Source organism: Scyliorhinus canicula, chromosome 7 (genome assembly GCF_902713615.1).
Source record: "Scyliorhinus canicula chromosome 7, sScyCan1.1, whole genome shotgun sequence".
Taxonomy (NCBI): domain Eukaryota; kingdom Metazoa; phylum Chordata; class Chondrichthyes; order Carcharhiniformes; family Scyliorhinidae; genus Scyliorhinus; species Scyliorhinus canicula.
Genome location: NC_052152.1, coordinates 122,132,620 through 122,149,016, shown reverse-complemented (window position 1 = coordinate 122,149,016; position 16,397 = coordinate 122,132,620). Strand labels below are relative to the sequence as shown.

The 16,397-nt window shown below is 53.5% G+C and overlaps 1 protein-coding gene across 1 annotated transcript in view; it reads right to left on the bottom strand.

The window, feature by feature from the left end:
- Positions 1–9,204, bottom strand: part of phex (phosphate regulating endopeptidase homolog, X-linked) — a 371,262-nt gene extending 362,058 nt beyond the window's left edge. The window contains exons 1-2 of the mRNA XM_038802848.1: positions 9,142–9,204; positions 8,518–9,018 (exon numbers count right to left, since the gene is read on the bottom strand). Coding sequence (XP_038658776.1) covers positions 8,518–8,641 — 124 coding nt within the window. The 5' untranslated portion in view covers positions 8,642–9,018; positions 9,142–9,204. The remainder of the gene's footprint in view (positions 1–8,517; positions 9,019–9,141) is intronic.
- Between the last annotated feature and the right edge of the window lie 7,193 nt (positions 9,205–16,397).

The window sequence follows — 16,397 nt, the reverse complement described above, 5'->3', positions numbered from 1 at the left end:
CACCCTCACCACCTCCAAAATTCGGCACTCCTCAGTCGAGAAGGAGGCCCAAGCCATCGTGGAAGCCGTACGGCACTGGAGGCACTACCTCACTGGTAGGAGGTTTACCCTCGTCACCGAGCAACGATCGGTCGTCTTCATATTCGACACTACACAGCGGGGCAAAATCAAGAACGATAAGATCTTGAGGTGGAGGATCGAACTCTCCACCTACAAATACAATATAGTAAATCGTCCTGGGAAGCTCAACGAGCCCCACGATGCCCTGTCCCGCGGCACATGCGCCAGCGCGCAAGATGACCGACTACGGGCTATCCACGATGACCTTTGCCACCCTGGGGTCACCCGGCTTATCCACTATATCAAGGCCCGCAACCTGCCCTACTCCACCGAGGAGGTCAGAGCCATGACCAGGGACTGCCAGATCTGTGCGGAGTAAACCGCACTTCTATCGACCAGATAAGGCCCACCTGATAAAGGCAGCCCGGCCCTTTGAGCGCCTCAGTATCGATTTCAAAGGGCTCCTCCCCTCCAATAACCGCAATACATATTTCCTCAATATTATTGATGAGTTCTCCCTCTTCCCCTTTGCCATCCCATGCCCCGACATGACCACGCCCACCGTCATTAAAGCCCTACATAGTGTCTTCACCCTGTTTGGTTTCTCCAATTATATCCACAGTGACCGGGGCTTGTTGCTCATGAGCAACGACTGAGTCAGTACCTGCTCAGTAAGGGCATTGCCTCGAGCAGGACTACCAGTTATAACCCCAGGGGAAACGGGCAGGTGGAGAGGGAGAACGCGACGGTCGGGAAGGCTGTCCTACTGACCCTGCGGTCCAGGAATCTCCCAGTTTCCCACTGGCAGGAGGTCCTCCCCGATGCGCTCCACTTTATTAGGTCCCTACTTTGCACGGCCACAAACAAGACCCCTCATGACCGCCTATTTGTTTTCCCTAGAAGATCCACCTCAGGGGCCTCACTTCAGTCCTGGCTGAAGACAGTCCTGGCCAATCCTACTCAGAAAGCACGTCAGGAGCCATAGGTCCGATCCTCTGGTAGAGAGGGTCCAGCTCCTACACTCCAACCCCCAGTATACTTTTATCGATGGCCGACAGGATACAGTCTCCCTCCAGGACCTGGCGCCCACCGCCAGGTTCCACCACCGCCCCTCCACCATATCCCGCCCATATCCCATGACCAGCAACCCCCCCCCCCCCCCCCATATGGCTCCCGTGCTCCCTCCCGCCCGCCATCCCCCCTTCACCGATCCACAGGAATGAAGCTCCAGAAGAGACGCTCCCGGAATCGACGTCTGTACCCGCACCGGCGCCCTCACTACCGATGCCAGCACGGAAAAGTTCGACACCCGGGCCAGCAACATCGCCAGAGCTTCGGCGATCACAGCGCACAACCCGTGCGCCGGACCAGCTGAACTTATGAACCTGTCACCCCCGCCAGACTTCATTTTTTTAACAGGGGGTGAATGTGGTGAATGCATTATGCCAATAATCCACCATTGTATTTGTATCTGTGCTGTTGTCCTTGTATTTGTATCTGTGCTATGCTGTTGCCATTGTGGGCTTCTCCTTTGGGCCATTGTATGGCATTATCCATAGGGGAACATGTTGGGGCATGTATGGGCTCCGCCCATGGCTCCTCCCCTTGAAGGGAGGTATAAAGAGCAGTCGACCTGTAGGCGGTTCTCAGTATTGGATCAGTCACAGACAGGCACTGTTCTAAGTTGATTAAAACCATGGTTTACTTCTACTCTGGTCTCGAGTGAATTGATGGTCGCATCAACAGTGTTACCTTCTTACCCTGAGGAGGTCGTGCAGTGTCTTATGGCACTGCTCCCAATTGTGCCCAGGCCCAGTGCATGACAGCGGGTGACAGCCTCCTCCCCACCCTGGGGTAGACAGTGGCCCACCTATCCTCCACTGCATCCAGCAGTATTTCCAGCTCCGTGTCTGTGAAACGGGATGCCGCTCTCCTTGCTGCCATCTTGTTGGCTGGGAGGAATGTGTGTGGGGAGTGACGTTTTGACGTCAAAATGACGTCATTTTCAGATGCTCCGGCCCCTCAAAACTGACATTGTCGCCGACTACTACACCGCACCCCGTTGGGACGAACTGAAGACGTCACCTAAAGGCCATCCCCCGATGCTCCGCCCCCGATGGACCGACTTCCCGACGGCGTAGATCACTACTTGTGGTCTGAGGTTGCGTCAACCTCGCAGACTGTGTCCAGTGCCGCCACAATTGGGTGGGGAGCTGTTCCACTGGCCGGGGGGGAGGGGGGCTTCAGTGGGGGCTGGGGGACTGGTGGGGGGTGGTCTGGGGGTGGCGAGGGGGGTTACAGGAGGACACTATCTGGCAGGCCAGGTCAGCGCGCTATGTTGTACAGCGTGACCGCCGTGCGCATAAGCAGCCACGGGTCCAGCAATTTTCCGTCCGTGTCTGCGGGTAAAGCCGGCTGCTACCTCCCCACCGGGCGGAGCATCGGGGGCAGCTCCAACCTTTTAGTTGTAACACTAGACACATGCCCCTGACATAGCCTCAAAATCGTAGAATCTAGCCCTTAGTCTCAGAAACGGAGAATCCTACCCAGTATCTCTGACAGCGCAGCATTGCCGCACTATTGCACTGGGATTGGCAACTCTGATTTTCACATCAAGTCATGGAGTGGGATCGACCCCCCCCCTCCCCCGCAGTTTGTGGCAGAGTGCTGTCAACTGATACTCAGTGTGCATCACTGTTTGTGGCTATTGCATTTCTAGACCCATAGATATCTTAGCACAGATGATTGTAGGGCAACACGGTAGCATGGTGGTTAGCATAAATGCTTCACAGCTCCAGGGTCCCAGGTTCGATTCCCGGCTGGGTCACTGTCTGTGTGGAGTCTGCACATCCTCCCCGTGTGTGCGTGGGTTTCCTCCGGGTGCTCCGGTTTCCTCCCACAGTCCAAAGATGTGCGGGTTAGGTGGATTGGCCATGCTAAATTGCCCGTAGTGTCCTAAAACGTAAGGTTAAGGGGGGGGGGGGGTTGTTGGGTTACGGGTATAGGGTGGATACGTGGGTTTGAGTAGGGTGATCATTGTTCGGCACGACATTGAGGGCCGAAGGGCCTGTTCTGTGCTGTACTGTTCTATGATTGTTCTATGATCAGTCTAGCTCATCATCCACTGGTGTTGGACACCCACCACCGCCCCTCCACCATATCCCGCCCATATCCCATGACCAGCAGCCCCCCCCCATATGGCTCCCGCGCTCCCTCCCGCCCGCCATCCCCCCTTCACCGATCCACAGGAATGAAGCTCCAGAAGAGACGCTCCCGGAATCGACGTCTGTACCCGCACCGGTGCCCTCACTACCGATGCCAGCACGGAAAAGTTCGACACCCGGGCCAGCAACATCGCCAGAGCTTCGGCGATCACAGCGCACAATCCGTGCGCCGGACCAGCTTTTTCCCATTTCCCATGTCCATCCTTTTCAAATATTTATTCAATTTAATTTTAAGTGATGTTGGTTATTTACAACAATGAGATTATCTAAAGTGCTATTCATAGAACCATAGAATTTACAGTGCAGAAGGAGGCTATTCAGCCCATCGAGTCTGCACCGACCCTCCAAAGGAGCATCTTACTGCCCATTCCCCTGCCCCATTCCTGTAACCCGACCTAACCTGCACGTCTTTGGGCTGCGGGAGGAAACCGGAGCACCCGGAGGAAACCCACACAGACACGGGGAGAACGTGCAGACTCCGCACAGGCAGTGATGCAGCGGGGAATCGAACTCTTGTCCTTTGTACTGGAGGCAGTAGTGCTCACCACTGTGCCACCAAGTTATACATTTTATATATCTCAGAACCATGCAGAGATAACATTAGTTCCTAAGCCCGCAACAGTTTTATTTATCGGAATTTTAAAATCCCTCTGCAACCACAGAATGTCTACACCCATACTTGTAGCTCAGATTCCCGGTCTTCCTGTGTTGTCCATTTACTTTATGTCTGAGTCAACACCCATGTTCAACCAATCAGGCACAGTGAACGCACATCAGTTAACAGACTCACGTAATCAAACCCAGGATAACTTTAGTTTAGGTTTGGCTCAGTTGGCTGGACAACTTTATGATGCAGCGTGAGTGAGGCCAGCAGTGTGAGTTCAATCCCCGTACAGCTGAGGTTATTCATGGAGGCTCTGCCTTCTCAACCTTGCCCCTTGCCTGAGGTGTGATGATCCTCAGGTTAAATCACCATCAGTCAGCTCTCCCCCTCAAAGGGAAAAGCTGCATCTGGGACTATAACAACTCTACCTTCCTTTAATTAAACCATTGAGCACAACAGCAAGGGACACAATTTCCTTGACCCTGAGCAGACGCAGAAGTAATGCCAGTATTTCTGATGCTAGATCTCTGTTATCCTCAGTATGATCACAAACAATCAGCTTTCTGCAGCATCCCGCATTGTATAGGGGCAACCCTGCAGTGAACAGTATCACAGGGACCAGATCTGTGATCTATAACCCATTGACTGCCATCTACCTGGAGAACATCAAGCACAGTGAGCAGAGGAGGGGGCACATACTTGTGGAGGGAAGGGTGAGAGTGGGCAGGGGAGGGGCACAACGATGGAGGGAAGGGTGAGAGTGGGCAGGGGAGGGGCACAATGACAGAGGGAAGGGTCAGAGTGGGCAGGGGAGGGGCACAATGATGGAGGGAAGGGTTGAGTGGGCAGGGGAGGGGCACAATGACAGAGGGAAGGGTGAGAGAGGGCAGGGGAGGGGCACAATGACAGAGGGAAGGGTCAGAGTGGGCAGGGGAGGGGCACAATGATGGAGGAAAGGGTTGAGTGGGCAGGGGAGGGGCACAATGATAGAGGGAAGGGTCAGAGTGGGCAAGGGAGGGGCACAATGATGGAGGGTAGGGTCAGAGTGGGCAGGGGAGGGGCACAATTATAGAGGGAAGGGTCAGAGTGGGCAGGGGAGGGGCACAATGATGGAGGGAAGGGTGAGAGTGGGCAGGGGAGGGGCACAATGATGGAGGAAGGGTCAGGGTGGGCAGGGGAGGGGCACAATGACAGAGGGTAGGGTCAGTGGGCAGGGGAGGGGCACAATGATAGAGGGTAGGGTCAGAGTGGGCAGGGGAGGGGCACAATGATAGAGGGAAGGGTGAGAGTGGGCAGGGGAGGGGCACAATGATAGAGGGAAGGGTCAGAGTGGGCAGGGGAAGGACACAATGACAGAGGGAAGGGTCAGGGTGGGCAGGGGAGGGGCACAATGATAGAGGGAAGGGTCAGGGTGGGCAGGGGAGGGGCACAATTATGGAGGGAAGGTTCAGAGTGGGCAGGGGGAGGGGTACAATTGTGGAGGGAAGGGTGAGAGTGGGCCGGGTAGGTATGGAGCGACTGCTCCGATGAGTAATATGAGGGGCCACAAGAAGTGATGACAGTTTTGCTGTGACTGGGACTGGCACCTGATGTATCCTGTTGGCAAAATAGCCATGTGTGAATGGCACTCTGTTGTTAATACATAAAAAGGCCAATAAATGTCAAGTATGAAGAGATATGTCAGGACATGTGAATCCTCAGAACTTTCACACAGATTCTCTGGAAGCAGGGCATCAGCTGAGCCCCCCCCCCCCCCCCCCCCCCCCCCCCCCCCCCCCCCCCCCAACTAAAGGACATCTGCACACCGAGACCTTTTTAACTCCCGGGTTCTCTGCCTCTTCCAGGGCGGAGGATTCACCAGTGATCCCCACCCCTCCGGATCGTCCACTGTCTTCTCCTGATGAGGCTGGCAGCGCTGCCTGCCTCTGCCACCACCTCCCAGGCGCTGGCCAGGAGGGCAAGCATGAGTCCGCGGCCCACTCTGAGGAAGAGGGTATCCCTCCTCTCCTCACTGGAGGAGCTGTGGGCCCACCTCGAACTCTCGACCTGGGGGGGGGGGGGGGGGGGGGATCTTCTCATTATTGGTAAGAATTTCTAAATTGGTACATTAATTGCCCATTCAAATCACTGTAGGAAGTTAGGAACTCCTGAATAAGACAGTTGTGTGAAACCCATACAAAACAAACATTCAGTCTCAACTTAAGTGTTTTGTTCAACTCCGGGCACCAGTTTAAGAAAAATGTGACGGCACTGGAAGGAGCTCTGAAAAAAATTACAAAAATGTTTCCTGGGGTGAGGGACTTCAATTACAAGGATAGACTGGAGAAGTTTAGTTTGCTTTCCATGGTGAAGGGAAAGTTGATATGAGATTTGATCGAGGTGTTCAATATCATGAGGGACCTGGACAGAGCAGATAGGGAGTAACTGCTCACGTTGGTAAAAGTCTGGAATGTACAAAGAACAAAGAAAACTACAGCATAGGAACAGGCCCTTCGGCCCTCCCAGCCTGCGCCGATCCAGATCCTTTATCTAAGCCTGTCTCCTATTTTCCAAGGTCTACTTCCCTCTGTCCCGCCCATTCATATACCTGTCTAGATGCCTCTTAAATGATGCTATCGTACCCGCCTCTACCACCTCCGCTGGTAAAGCGTTCCAGGCACCCACCACCCTCTGCGTAAAAAACTTTCCACGCACATCTCCCTTAAACTTTCCCCCTCTCACCTTGAAATCGTGACCCCTTGTAACTGACACCCTCACTCTTGGGAAAAGCTTGTTGCTATCCACCCTGTCCATACCTCTCATAATTTTGTAGACCTCAATCAGGTACCCCCTCAACCTCCGTCTTTCTAACGAAAACAATCCTAATCTACTCAACCTTTCTTCATAGCTAGCACCCTCCATACCAGGCAACATCCTGGTGAACCTCCTCTGCACCCTCTCCAAAGCATCCACATCCTTCTGGTAATGTGGCGACCAGAACTGCACGCAGTATTCCAAATGTGGCCGAACCAAAGTCCTATACAACTGTAACATGACCTGCCAACCCTTGTACTCAATACCCCGTCCGATGAAGGCAAGCATGCTGTATGCCTTCTTGACCACTCTATCAACCTGCGTTGCCACCTTCAGGGTACAATGGACCTGAACTCCCAGATCTCTCTGTACATTAATTTTCCCCAAGACCCTTCCATTGACCATATAGTCCGCTCTTGAATTTGATCTTCCAAAATGCATCACCTCGCATTTGCCTGGATTGAACTCCATCTGCCATTTCTCTGCCCAACTCTCCAATCTATCTATATTTTGTTGTATTCTCTGACAGTCCTCCTCGCTATCTGCAACTCCACCAATCTTAGTATCATCTGCAAACTTGCTAATCAGACCACCTATACCTTCCTCCAGGTCATTTATGTAGATCACAAACAACAGTGGTCCGAGCACGGATCCCTGTGGAACACCACTAATCACCCTTCTCCATTTTGAGACACTCCCTTCCATCACTACTCTCTGTCTCCTGTTGCCCAGCCAGTTCTTTATCCATCTAGCTAGTACACCCTGAACCCCATACGACTTCACTTTTTCCATCAACCTGCCATGGGAAACCTTATCAAACGCCTTACTAAAGTCCATGTATACGACATCTACAGCCCTTCCCTCATCAATTAACTTTGTCACTTCCTCAAAGAATTCTATTAGGTTTGTAAGACATGACCTTCCCTGCACAAAACCATGCTGCCTATCACTGATAAGTCTATCAGTCTGAGAGTGTGGTGGAGACTGATTCACACAGCGAGTGGTTAGGATCTGGAATTCACTGTCTGAGAGTATGGTGGAGGCAGGTTCACACAGCGAGTGGTTAGGATCTGGAATGTACTGTCTAAGAGTGTGGTGGAGGCAGATTCACACAGCGAGTGGTTAGGATCTGGAATGCACTGTCTGAGAGTGTGGTGGAGGCAGATTCACACAGCGAGTGGTTAGGATCTGGAATGTACTGTCTGAGAGTGTGGTGGAGGCAGGTTCATACAGAGAGTGGTTAGGATCTGGAATGCACTGTCTGAGGGTGGGGCAGGTTCACAGAGTGAGTGATTAGGATCTGGAATGTACTGTCGAAGAGTGTGGTGGAGGCAGATTCACACAGCGAGTGGTTAGGATCTGGAATGTACTGTCTGAGAGTGTGGTGGAGGCAGGTTCATACAGAGAGTGGTTAGGATCTGGAATGTACTGTCTGAGGGTGGGGCAAGTTCACAGAGCGAGTGATTAGGATCTGGAACGTACTATTTGAGAGTGTGGTGGAGTCTCTGCCATTCAGAGATTTCAAAAAGAAATTGGATTTTTTATCTTTGTGTAAAAAGTGCAGGATTACCACAAAGTGTGGAGAAATGAGTTGCTCTGGCAGACATGATGGACGGAATGGCCTCCCACTGCCCTGTATCCATTTGATGATTTTCACCACACTTTGATTTACCCAATTGTATTCCCCACCCTCAGTGCTGCTCTAACTCACACACACAAAAATAATGATCTCAGTGTCATTCTAATCCAACTGTGAAACATTAGAATAGAAACGTCGAGCAGTTTACAAGCCAGAGTGTTCAAACATGCACTGTTAGCCTGTTAAAAACCACTTACCGAGCGCCAGCAAAATGCTGAGAATCAGAGTTGCAGCCACAAAGACGAAGAGGGCTACTTTCAGCAGCCTGTTCTGCCATCTCTCTGTCACAGGTTTCGCACTCTCCAACACCTCCATTTCCATGTTGTCTGAAATTGGCAGCCCCCTGGCACACACACACCGCTCCCTGGAGCCTGCCCTGTCCTCCGAAGCTCAAACACAATCTTCTGCTTCAGGGTGAGAATAGTGGCTGCACACAGAACGTTCTCTCACTCAGAGAAAGAACAGTGTCTGCTCTCCCTCCCCTGAATGCCACTTGGAAGATTGTCGATCTCTGTTTATGTATCGCCACCAAGTTTGGCTGCTGGTGAAGACAGCAGAGAGATTTATTAAACTGGACTACATCTGCCCCAGCACGACAGCAGCAAATCCTAACGCAGTTTGCAACTTTCAAACAATGAAACAGCAGATACAAATCAGTGCCACAGCTGCTCTCCAACTTCCTACAGGCATTGGGCAATCTGTAATGTTCATAATAAAAAGCAACGTTAATGCAGAATTGTACCATTTACATTACAATATCAGAAAGAGATTGAACTATTTCCAGTGAGGGATTCTTTTCATTCTCCAATCAGTTACCTTACATTTTATAACTGGTCTGTGCCTATTATCCTTCCCAGATTTCAGAATCCGATGGACTATTTTTAATCTTTCAACACATTTGCAGCCAGAGGCATCCTCTGTCCCAGCCCTGGATATATTAAACCCAGGGCTCGCTGTCCTTATTCAATTACAAGTTCATTTCCCACCTGCCTCTAAAGTTCACCAGTGATTTCTGACAGCACTCACTTTAATCTGAGAGTGACAATAATCATTTCCCAAAAACAACTGGAAAAAACAGGCACCAATGCCCCAGAAATCAACAGCTCCTCACTGAGACAGTACTAGATGTCTCCATTCCTGAACTGCAATAACTCCTTTTGTTTTCACCTCTGAACAGTCCTCCTCCTAATTACATTCTTCCTACCAAACTATCCAACCCATTCAACACCTCTCCTCACTGCCCTCCTCACCCCTCCCCACTCGACACCCCACCCTCCAACTCCCAACACTCCAGCTCTCTACCCCTCCTCAATCCCCTCCTGTCCCCCACACCTCTTTCCTCACTCCCAAACCCCTCCCCTCCTCAATATCCCTCCTCAGTTCCCCTCCCTCTCCTTCTCTCCCCCTACTCACTCCCCTCCTGTACCCTTCACCCCCTTCCTCATTCCCATTCCTTTCCCTCCTCAATATCCCTCCTCACTCCCCATCCCCCTTCTCACTCACCCTCCTCACTCTCACTCCTGTCCTCACGTCTCCTTCCTCACTCCCCCTCCCCACACCCCAACCCCTCAATCACCTGCTTTATTTCCATGACCCCCCCACTGCTCCCTCTCATTGCCCTATTCTCCCCTCCTCTCATCTCCCACGTCCCCTCCTCTCTTCTCCCCCTCACCTTCCCCTCACCTTCCCCTCCCGATCTCTCGCCCACTCCTCTCACCTCACTGTCCTTTCGCCTCCCCCTCCCCACCATTAACCTCCCACTCCGCTCATGTTACCTCCCTTCTATTTACCTCCCCTTCTCCCAAATCACCTCTCCCACATCTCACCTACCTCCTCCCCTCCTCTCATCTCCCTTACCCCAACACTCACCTCCTCCTCCCTCACCTCACCCCGCGCTCCTCTCACCTCCCCACCCCTCCTCTCAACTCCTTCACCCTAACACTCATCTCCCCCGCCCTCCTCTCAATCCGCCTTCACCTCCTCCCTCATTCCTCCACTCATTTCCCCCTCTCTCAACACCCCATGCTCTCACCTCCCCTCCCCAATTCATACCTCCCCATCTCACCTCCCACTCCTCTCACCTTCCCCTCTTACCTGCCCCTTCCACCTCTCACCACCCCTCCCCTCCGCCTCTTTATTCAGACATCCCCAGCTCTCCCCCTATTCTCCCGCTCCAAGCACCTCCTCCTTCCCTACTCTCATCTCCACCTCCCCCTCTGCCATTGCCTTCTTCTCTCACCTCCAGTCCTCCCCTTTTCTTTCCCCTCATCTCACCTCCCCCTCACCGCCCAATCCCTCACCTCCCCACCCCTCACCTCCCCTCCTTGCCACCCCTCATCACACCACCCCTCACCTCCCCATCCTCACCTCCCCCTAACCACCTCCCTCACCTCGCCACCCCTCACCGCCCCACCTCTCACTTCCCCATCCTCACCTCCCCACCCCTCACTACCCCTCACCTCGCCACCCCTCACCTCGTCACCCCTCACCTCGTCACCCCTCACCTCGCCACCCCTCACCTCGCCACCCCTCACCTCCCCATCCTCACCTCCCCCTAACCGCCTCCCTCACCTCGCCACCCCTCACCTCGCCACCCCTCACCATCCTCACCTCCCCCCAACCGCCTCCCTCACCTCGCCACCCCTCACCTCCCCATCCTCACCTCCCCCCTAACCGCCTCCCTCACCTCCCCACCCCTGACCTCCCCACCCCTGACCTCACCTCCCCCGAACTGCCTCCCTCACCTCGCCAACCCTCACCTCGCCTCCCCTCACCTCGCCACCCTCCCCCCTCACCGCCTCCCTCACCTCCCCACCCCTCACCTCCCCATCCTCACCTCCCCCCAACCGCCTCCCTCACCTCCCCACCCTGACCTCCCCACCCCTGACCTCCCCACCCCTGACCTCCCCACCCCCGAACCGCCTCCCTCACCTCGCCAACCCTCACCTCGCCAACCCTCACCTCGCCAACCCTCACCTCGCCAACCCTCACACCTCCCCACCCCTCACCTCCCCACCCCTCATCTCGCCACCCCTCATCTCGCCACCCCTCATCTCGCCACCCCTCACCTCCCCCCTAATCGCCTCCTTCACCTCGCTACCCCTCACCTCACCTCCCCACCCCTCACCTCACCTCCCCACCCCACCCCACCCCTCACCTCCCCACCCCACCCCTCACCTCTCCACCCCTCATCTCGCCACCCCCAACCTCTCCCTAACCGCCTCCCTCACCTCGCCACCCCTCACCTCCCCACCCCTCACCTCTCCCTAACCGCCTCCCTCACCTCGCCACCCCTCACCTCCCCACCCCTCACCTCACCTCCCCACCCCTCAGGGGCACTGCATTGAACCACCCCCACCCCCCTCCCAAATCATCCTCCATCTAACCTCATCCATCCCTCTTTTCCCCGCCCCCACACCTGGGGTAAACACAGAACCTAAACCGCACTGTAAATCTGTGCCAGTGCACAGGGGGATCAAATAGCTCTGGAAAAAAGGGCAGGATGAAGAGAATGAGAGAGAGAGAGAGAGAGTGAGAGAGAGAGGAGAAAGGGGGAGGGAGGAGAAAAGGGGCGGGAGGAGAAAGGGGCCCAGGGGTGGGGAGGCAGAATTAATCCAAATTCCTGCTTATTTCCTCAGACTCTTCAAAAGGTTGTTTCTCCCCAGGATTAGAAAAGGTGCCTTGATAATTCACAGTGCAGAACCCAGAAACTTTGCCAAAAGTTTTTCCCTCTCTCTCCGCGCGTTTTTCCTGTTGTTGTGAAACTGACCTGAAATCACAGAGGCTGAAGCTGAAATAGACAAATCCAGACACATCTCCCACCCCGGGATCCCAGCATTTCCGTCTGCATTCTAACCAGGCAATATTCCTGGGTTTAGGCAGATTGCAATATACTCACCAAAGCCCTGCTCTCAGCCAGAGAACAGACGGGACTCCCTCTCTCTGTCTCTCTCTCTCTCTCTCTCTGTCTGTCCCCACAATCTCTCTCTCTCTCTCTCTCAAACAAAGACAAGGCAGCTGGGAGGAAGGGGAGCCTTGAGGAAGATCTGCTGATGCCCCCATCCAATGGATGCCCGGGGCCAACGCACCGTCGCCCCCCCCCCCCCCCTCTGCACGCCGCTGCCCCCTACCCCCTACCTCTACCCCTACCACCCCACCCCCAACCCCCCCCAAAATGCCGGTACCCCCCTCAAACGGTGGTACCCCCCAACGCCGGGCGATGTTGATGATGTCGCCCGACATCAACCGACGCGCCACTTCCGCAGCGGGTGAAACTGACGCGTACAGCGTCACTCCGCTGCTGGACCTTTCGGGACGGGAGATTAAGGGCTTATAAGAGGGCCCCGACACCGGAGTCACCAGCGCCGTTTTTGCCCGCTGGTAATGGGCGTGAAGTCTTCGGTGAATTTCGCCCCATTTATCTATTTACATTTTTGCTCATATTTTTGGATTCTTTCATATCCTTTGTCACATCTCCTCGCGATTTCACCCATCTCGGGTATACTTCCCTCTAAGTTCTATGCCCAAACTTTCAGGAGCCCGAGTAATATTATTAAAGAACCGGAAACGGTTCCACAAATGGAACCTGACGAGTCTGATGGAGGAAGTCAAAAAGGACCCACAGCGGTGGGGCCCATTCCTACTCTCCCTGGCAGGTAGAATGCAGATGATCAAAATGAACGTACTGACTTCCGGTGGCAATGTGCTGAGCGGACGCACATCAGGTCCCTCCCAGGCTCTTCTTCCACTTGGACCCAAGACAGTGAATTTATTTGAGTTTTCGGCCCTAAAAGCCACCCAAATACAAAAGGCACCAACAGAAGCAAAGTGGCTGCCAGCAAACAGCAGCTCGAGGGGACGGCGAGAAGTCAGAAGCAGAACGTGAGGAAGGGGCAGCAGGGTAGCATGGTGGTTAGCATAAATGCTTCACAGCTCCAGGGTCCCAGGTTCGATTCCCGGCTGGGTCACTGTCTGTGTGGAGTCTGCACGTCCTCCCCCTGTGTGCGTGGGTTTCCTCCGGGTGCTCCGGTTTCCTCCCACAGTCCAAAGATGTGCAGGTTAGGTGGATTGGCCATGCTAAATTGTCCGTAGTGTCCTAATAAAAAAGTAAGGTTAAGGGGGGGGTTGTTGGGTTACGGGTATAGGGTGGATACGTGGGTTTGAGTAGGGTGATCATGGCTCGGCACAACATTGAGGGCTGAAGGGCCTGTTCTGTGCTGTACTGTTCTATGTTCTATTAAGGGGGCAGGAACAATGGGTGAGCGGACTGGAGGCCCCATGAGGCGAGGCAGAGGCCCAGGTGAACCAGGAGGGGGAAAAGATCGGCGACCCGAATGGCCGAATGATGACAATGACATTCCCCCCTCCGCCCCAACAGACAGGGGGACGGATGGAGGAACATTTTGAAAAAGGAACTTGTGGTGATATGCATCACTGTAAATACACAAGGGGTTAATGTAAATACATGTAGACTAGCTATACACTAGAGGGAGCACCAGAGATATGACACACAGACACTCAACCAATAGGTCAGTAAGATAGGACACGACCAATGGGCATTCATGATACACACAGAGGTGACACTACCACAGGGGGGCATTACACCAACCCATATATAAAGGACACAACACACATGATCTTCCTCTTTCCAGTGGAGACACTCAGTGAGTAGAGACACAGGGTTGATTCAATATCACTCCCACCACGTGGATTGTAGCAGACTGGTTTGTCAGTCTGAGTAGCTATAGAAGGATTAACAGTAGAGGCGAACCTAAGTAAGAGAATTGTAAATAGTTCAATAAACATGTTGAAGTTATCTCCACGCCTGAACCTTCCTTTGTCAGAGTGCACATCAAGGAAGCAGCTTATGCTACACCAAGAGCATAACAAGACAGAACTGACCACCGTGAAGGAAGCGTTCAGGATGGAGCTGCAGGTGGTGATGGAGGAGGTGGTGACGGAAGTCATAGCCACCCTTCAGCGCACGATAGAGGACCTGGGACAGAAGACGGAAGCACAGGATAAGACGATCCTGGACCTGGAGAAGGCATCAACGGACCAGAGCGACAGGATCGTGGCTCTGGAGGCTGAGGTGAAGAGGTTGGTGGCAGCGCAGGGAGCCTCAAAGGGAAGGTCGAGGACCAGAATAGGTCCAGGCAGCAAAACGTCCGCATCGTGGGTCAGCCAGAGGGGATTGAGAAGAGGGCCCCTGGGCAAATGGAGACCCCGCAGTGCAGGGACGCATCCACATGTCTTACACCTAGTTGGCGGCTATGTTGGCTGCCCCTGGACAAAGGGAAACTCTGGAGCGCAGGGGCCCGACCACATGGTGAGAGTGGCGACCGTCACCATTTTGGACGGCCCCCTAACAAAGTGAAACCCAGAATGCAGGTGCACCTCCTGGAAGGGCTGGGTGGGACAGACGTACCATTCATTCTAGGGCTAGGGCTAGCTAGGGCTAGGGGAGTGGCCATACTGATCAGCAAGAGGATGATATTTACGGAGACCAAGACGGTTACGGACCCAGGGGGACTGTACGTCATGGTCAGCGGTATCCTGGAAGGGGCACCTGTGATGCTGATAAATGTGTACGCTCCCATCTAGGACGACGCAGAATTTATAAAAAAGACATGGTGGAAATCCCTGACATCGACACACACCAACTGATTATGGGGGCTGGGGGGGGGGGGGGGGGGGGGGGACGACTTTAATTGCGCACAGGTCCCACTGACCGACCGATCAAAGCCCAGAACGGGGAGAAAGGCAGGCATGGCTAGGGAACAAAAAGTAGAAAAGAAAATTACAGCACAGGAACAGCCCCTTCGGCCCTCCCAGCCTGCGCTGATCCAGATCCTTTATCTAAACCTGTCGCCTATTTTCCAAGGTCTACTTCCCTCTGTTCCCGCCCGTTCATATACCTGTCTAGGTGCATCTTAAATTATGCTATAGTGCCCGCCTCTACCACCTCCGCTGGTAAAGCATTCCAGGCACCCACCACCCTCTGCGTAAAAAACTTTCCACGCACATCTCCCTTAAACTTTCCCCCTCTCACCTTGAAATCGTGACCCCTTGTAACTGACACCCCCACTCTTGGAAAAAGCTTGTTGTTATCCATCCTGTCCATACCTCTCATAATTTTGTAGACCTCAGTCAGGTCCCCCCTCAACCTCCGTCTTTCCAACGAAAAACAATCCTAATCTGCTCAACCTTTCTAGCACCCTCCATACCAGGCAACATCAAGGTGAACCTCCTCTGTGCCCTCTCTAAAGCATCCACATCCTTCTGGTAATGTGGTGACCAGAACTGCACGCAGTATTCCAAATGTGGCCTAACCAAAGTCCAATACAACTGTAACATGACCTGCCGACTCTTGTACTCAATACCCCGTCCGATGAAGGCAAGCATGCTGTATGCCTTCTTGACCACTCTATCGACCTGCGTTGCCACCTTCAGGGTACAATGGAACTGAACTCCCAGATCTCTCTGTACATCAATTTTCCCCAGGACTCTTCCATTGACCGTATAGTCTGCTCTTGAATTGGATCTTCCAAAATGCATCACCTCGCATTTGCCTAATTGAACTCCATCTGCCATTTCTCTGCCCAACTCTCCAATCTATCTATATTTTGCTGTATTCTCTGACAGTCCCCCTCGCTATCTGCAACTCCACCAATCTTAGCATTATCTGCAAACTTGCTAATCAGACCACCTATACCTTCGTCGAGATAGACATAGACATAGACATAGACATAGAACAGTACAGCACAGAACAGGCCCTTCGGCCCTCAATGTTGTGCCGAGCCATGATCACCCTACTCAAACCCACGTATCCACCCTATACCCGTAACCCAACAACCCCCCCCTTAACCTTACTTTTATTAGGGTACTACGGGCAATTTAGCATGGCCAATCCACCTAACCCGCACATCTTTGGACTGTGGGAGGAAACCGGAGCACCCGGAGGAAACCCACGCACTTAGGGGGAGGACGTGCAGACTCCACACAGACAGTGACCCAGCCGGGAATCGAACCTGGGACCCTGGAGCTGTGAAGCATTTATGCTAACCACCATGCTACC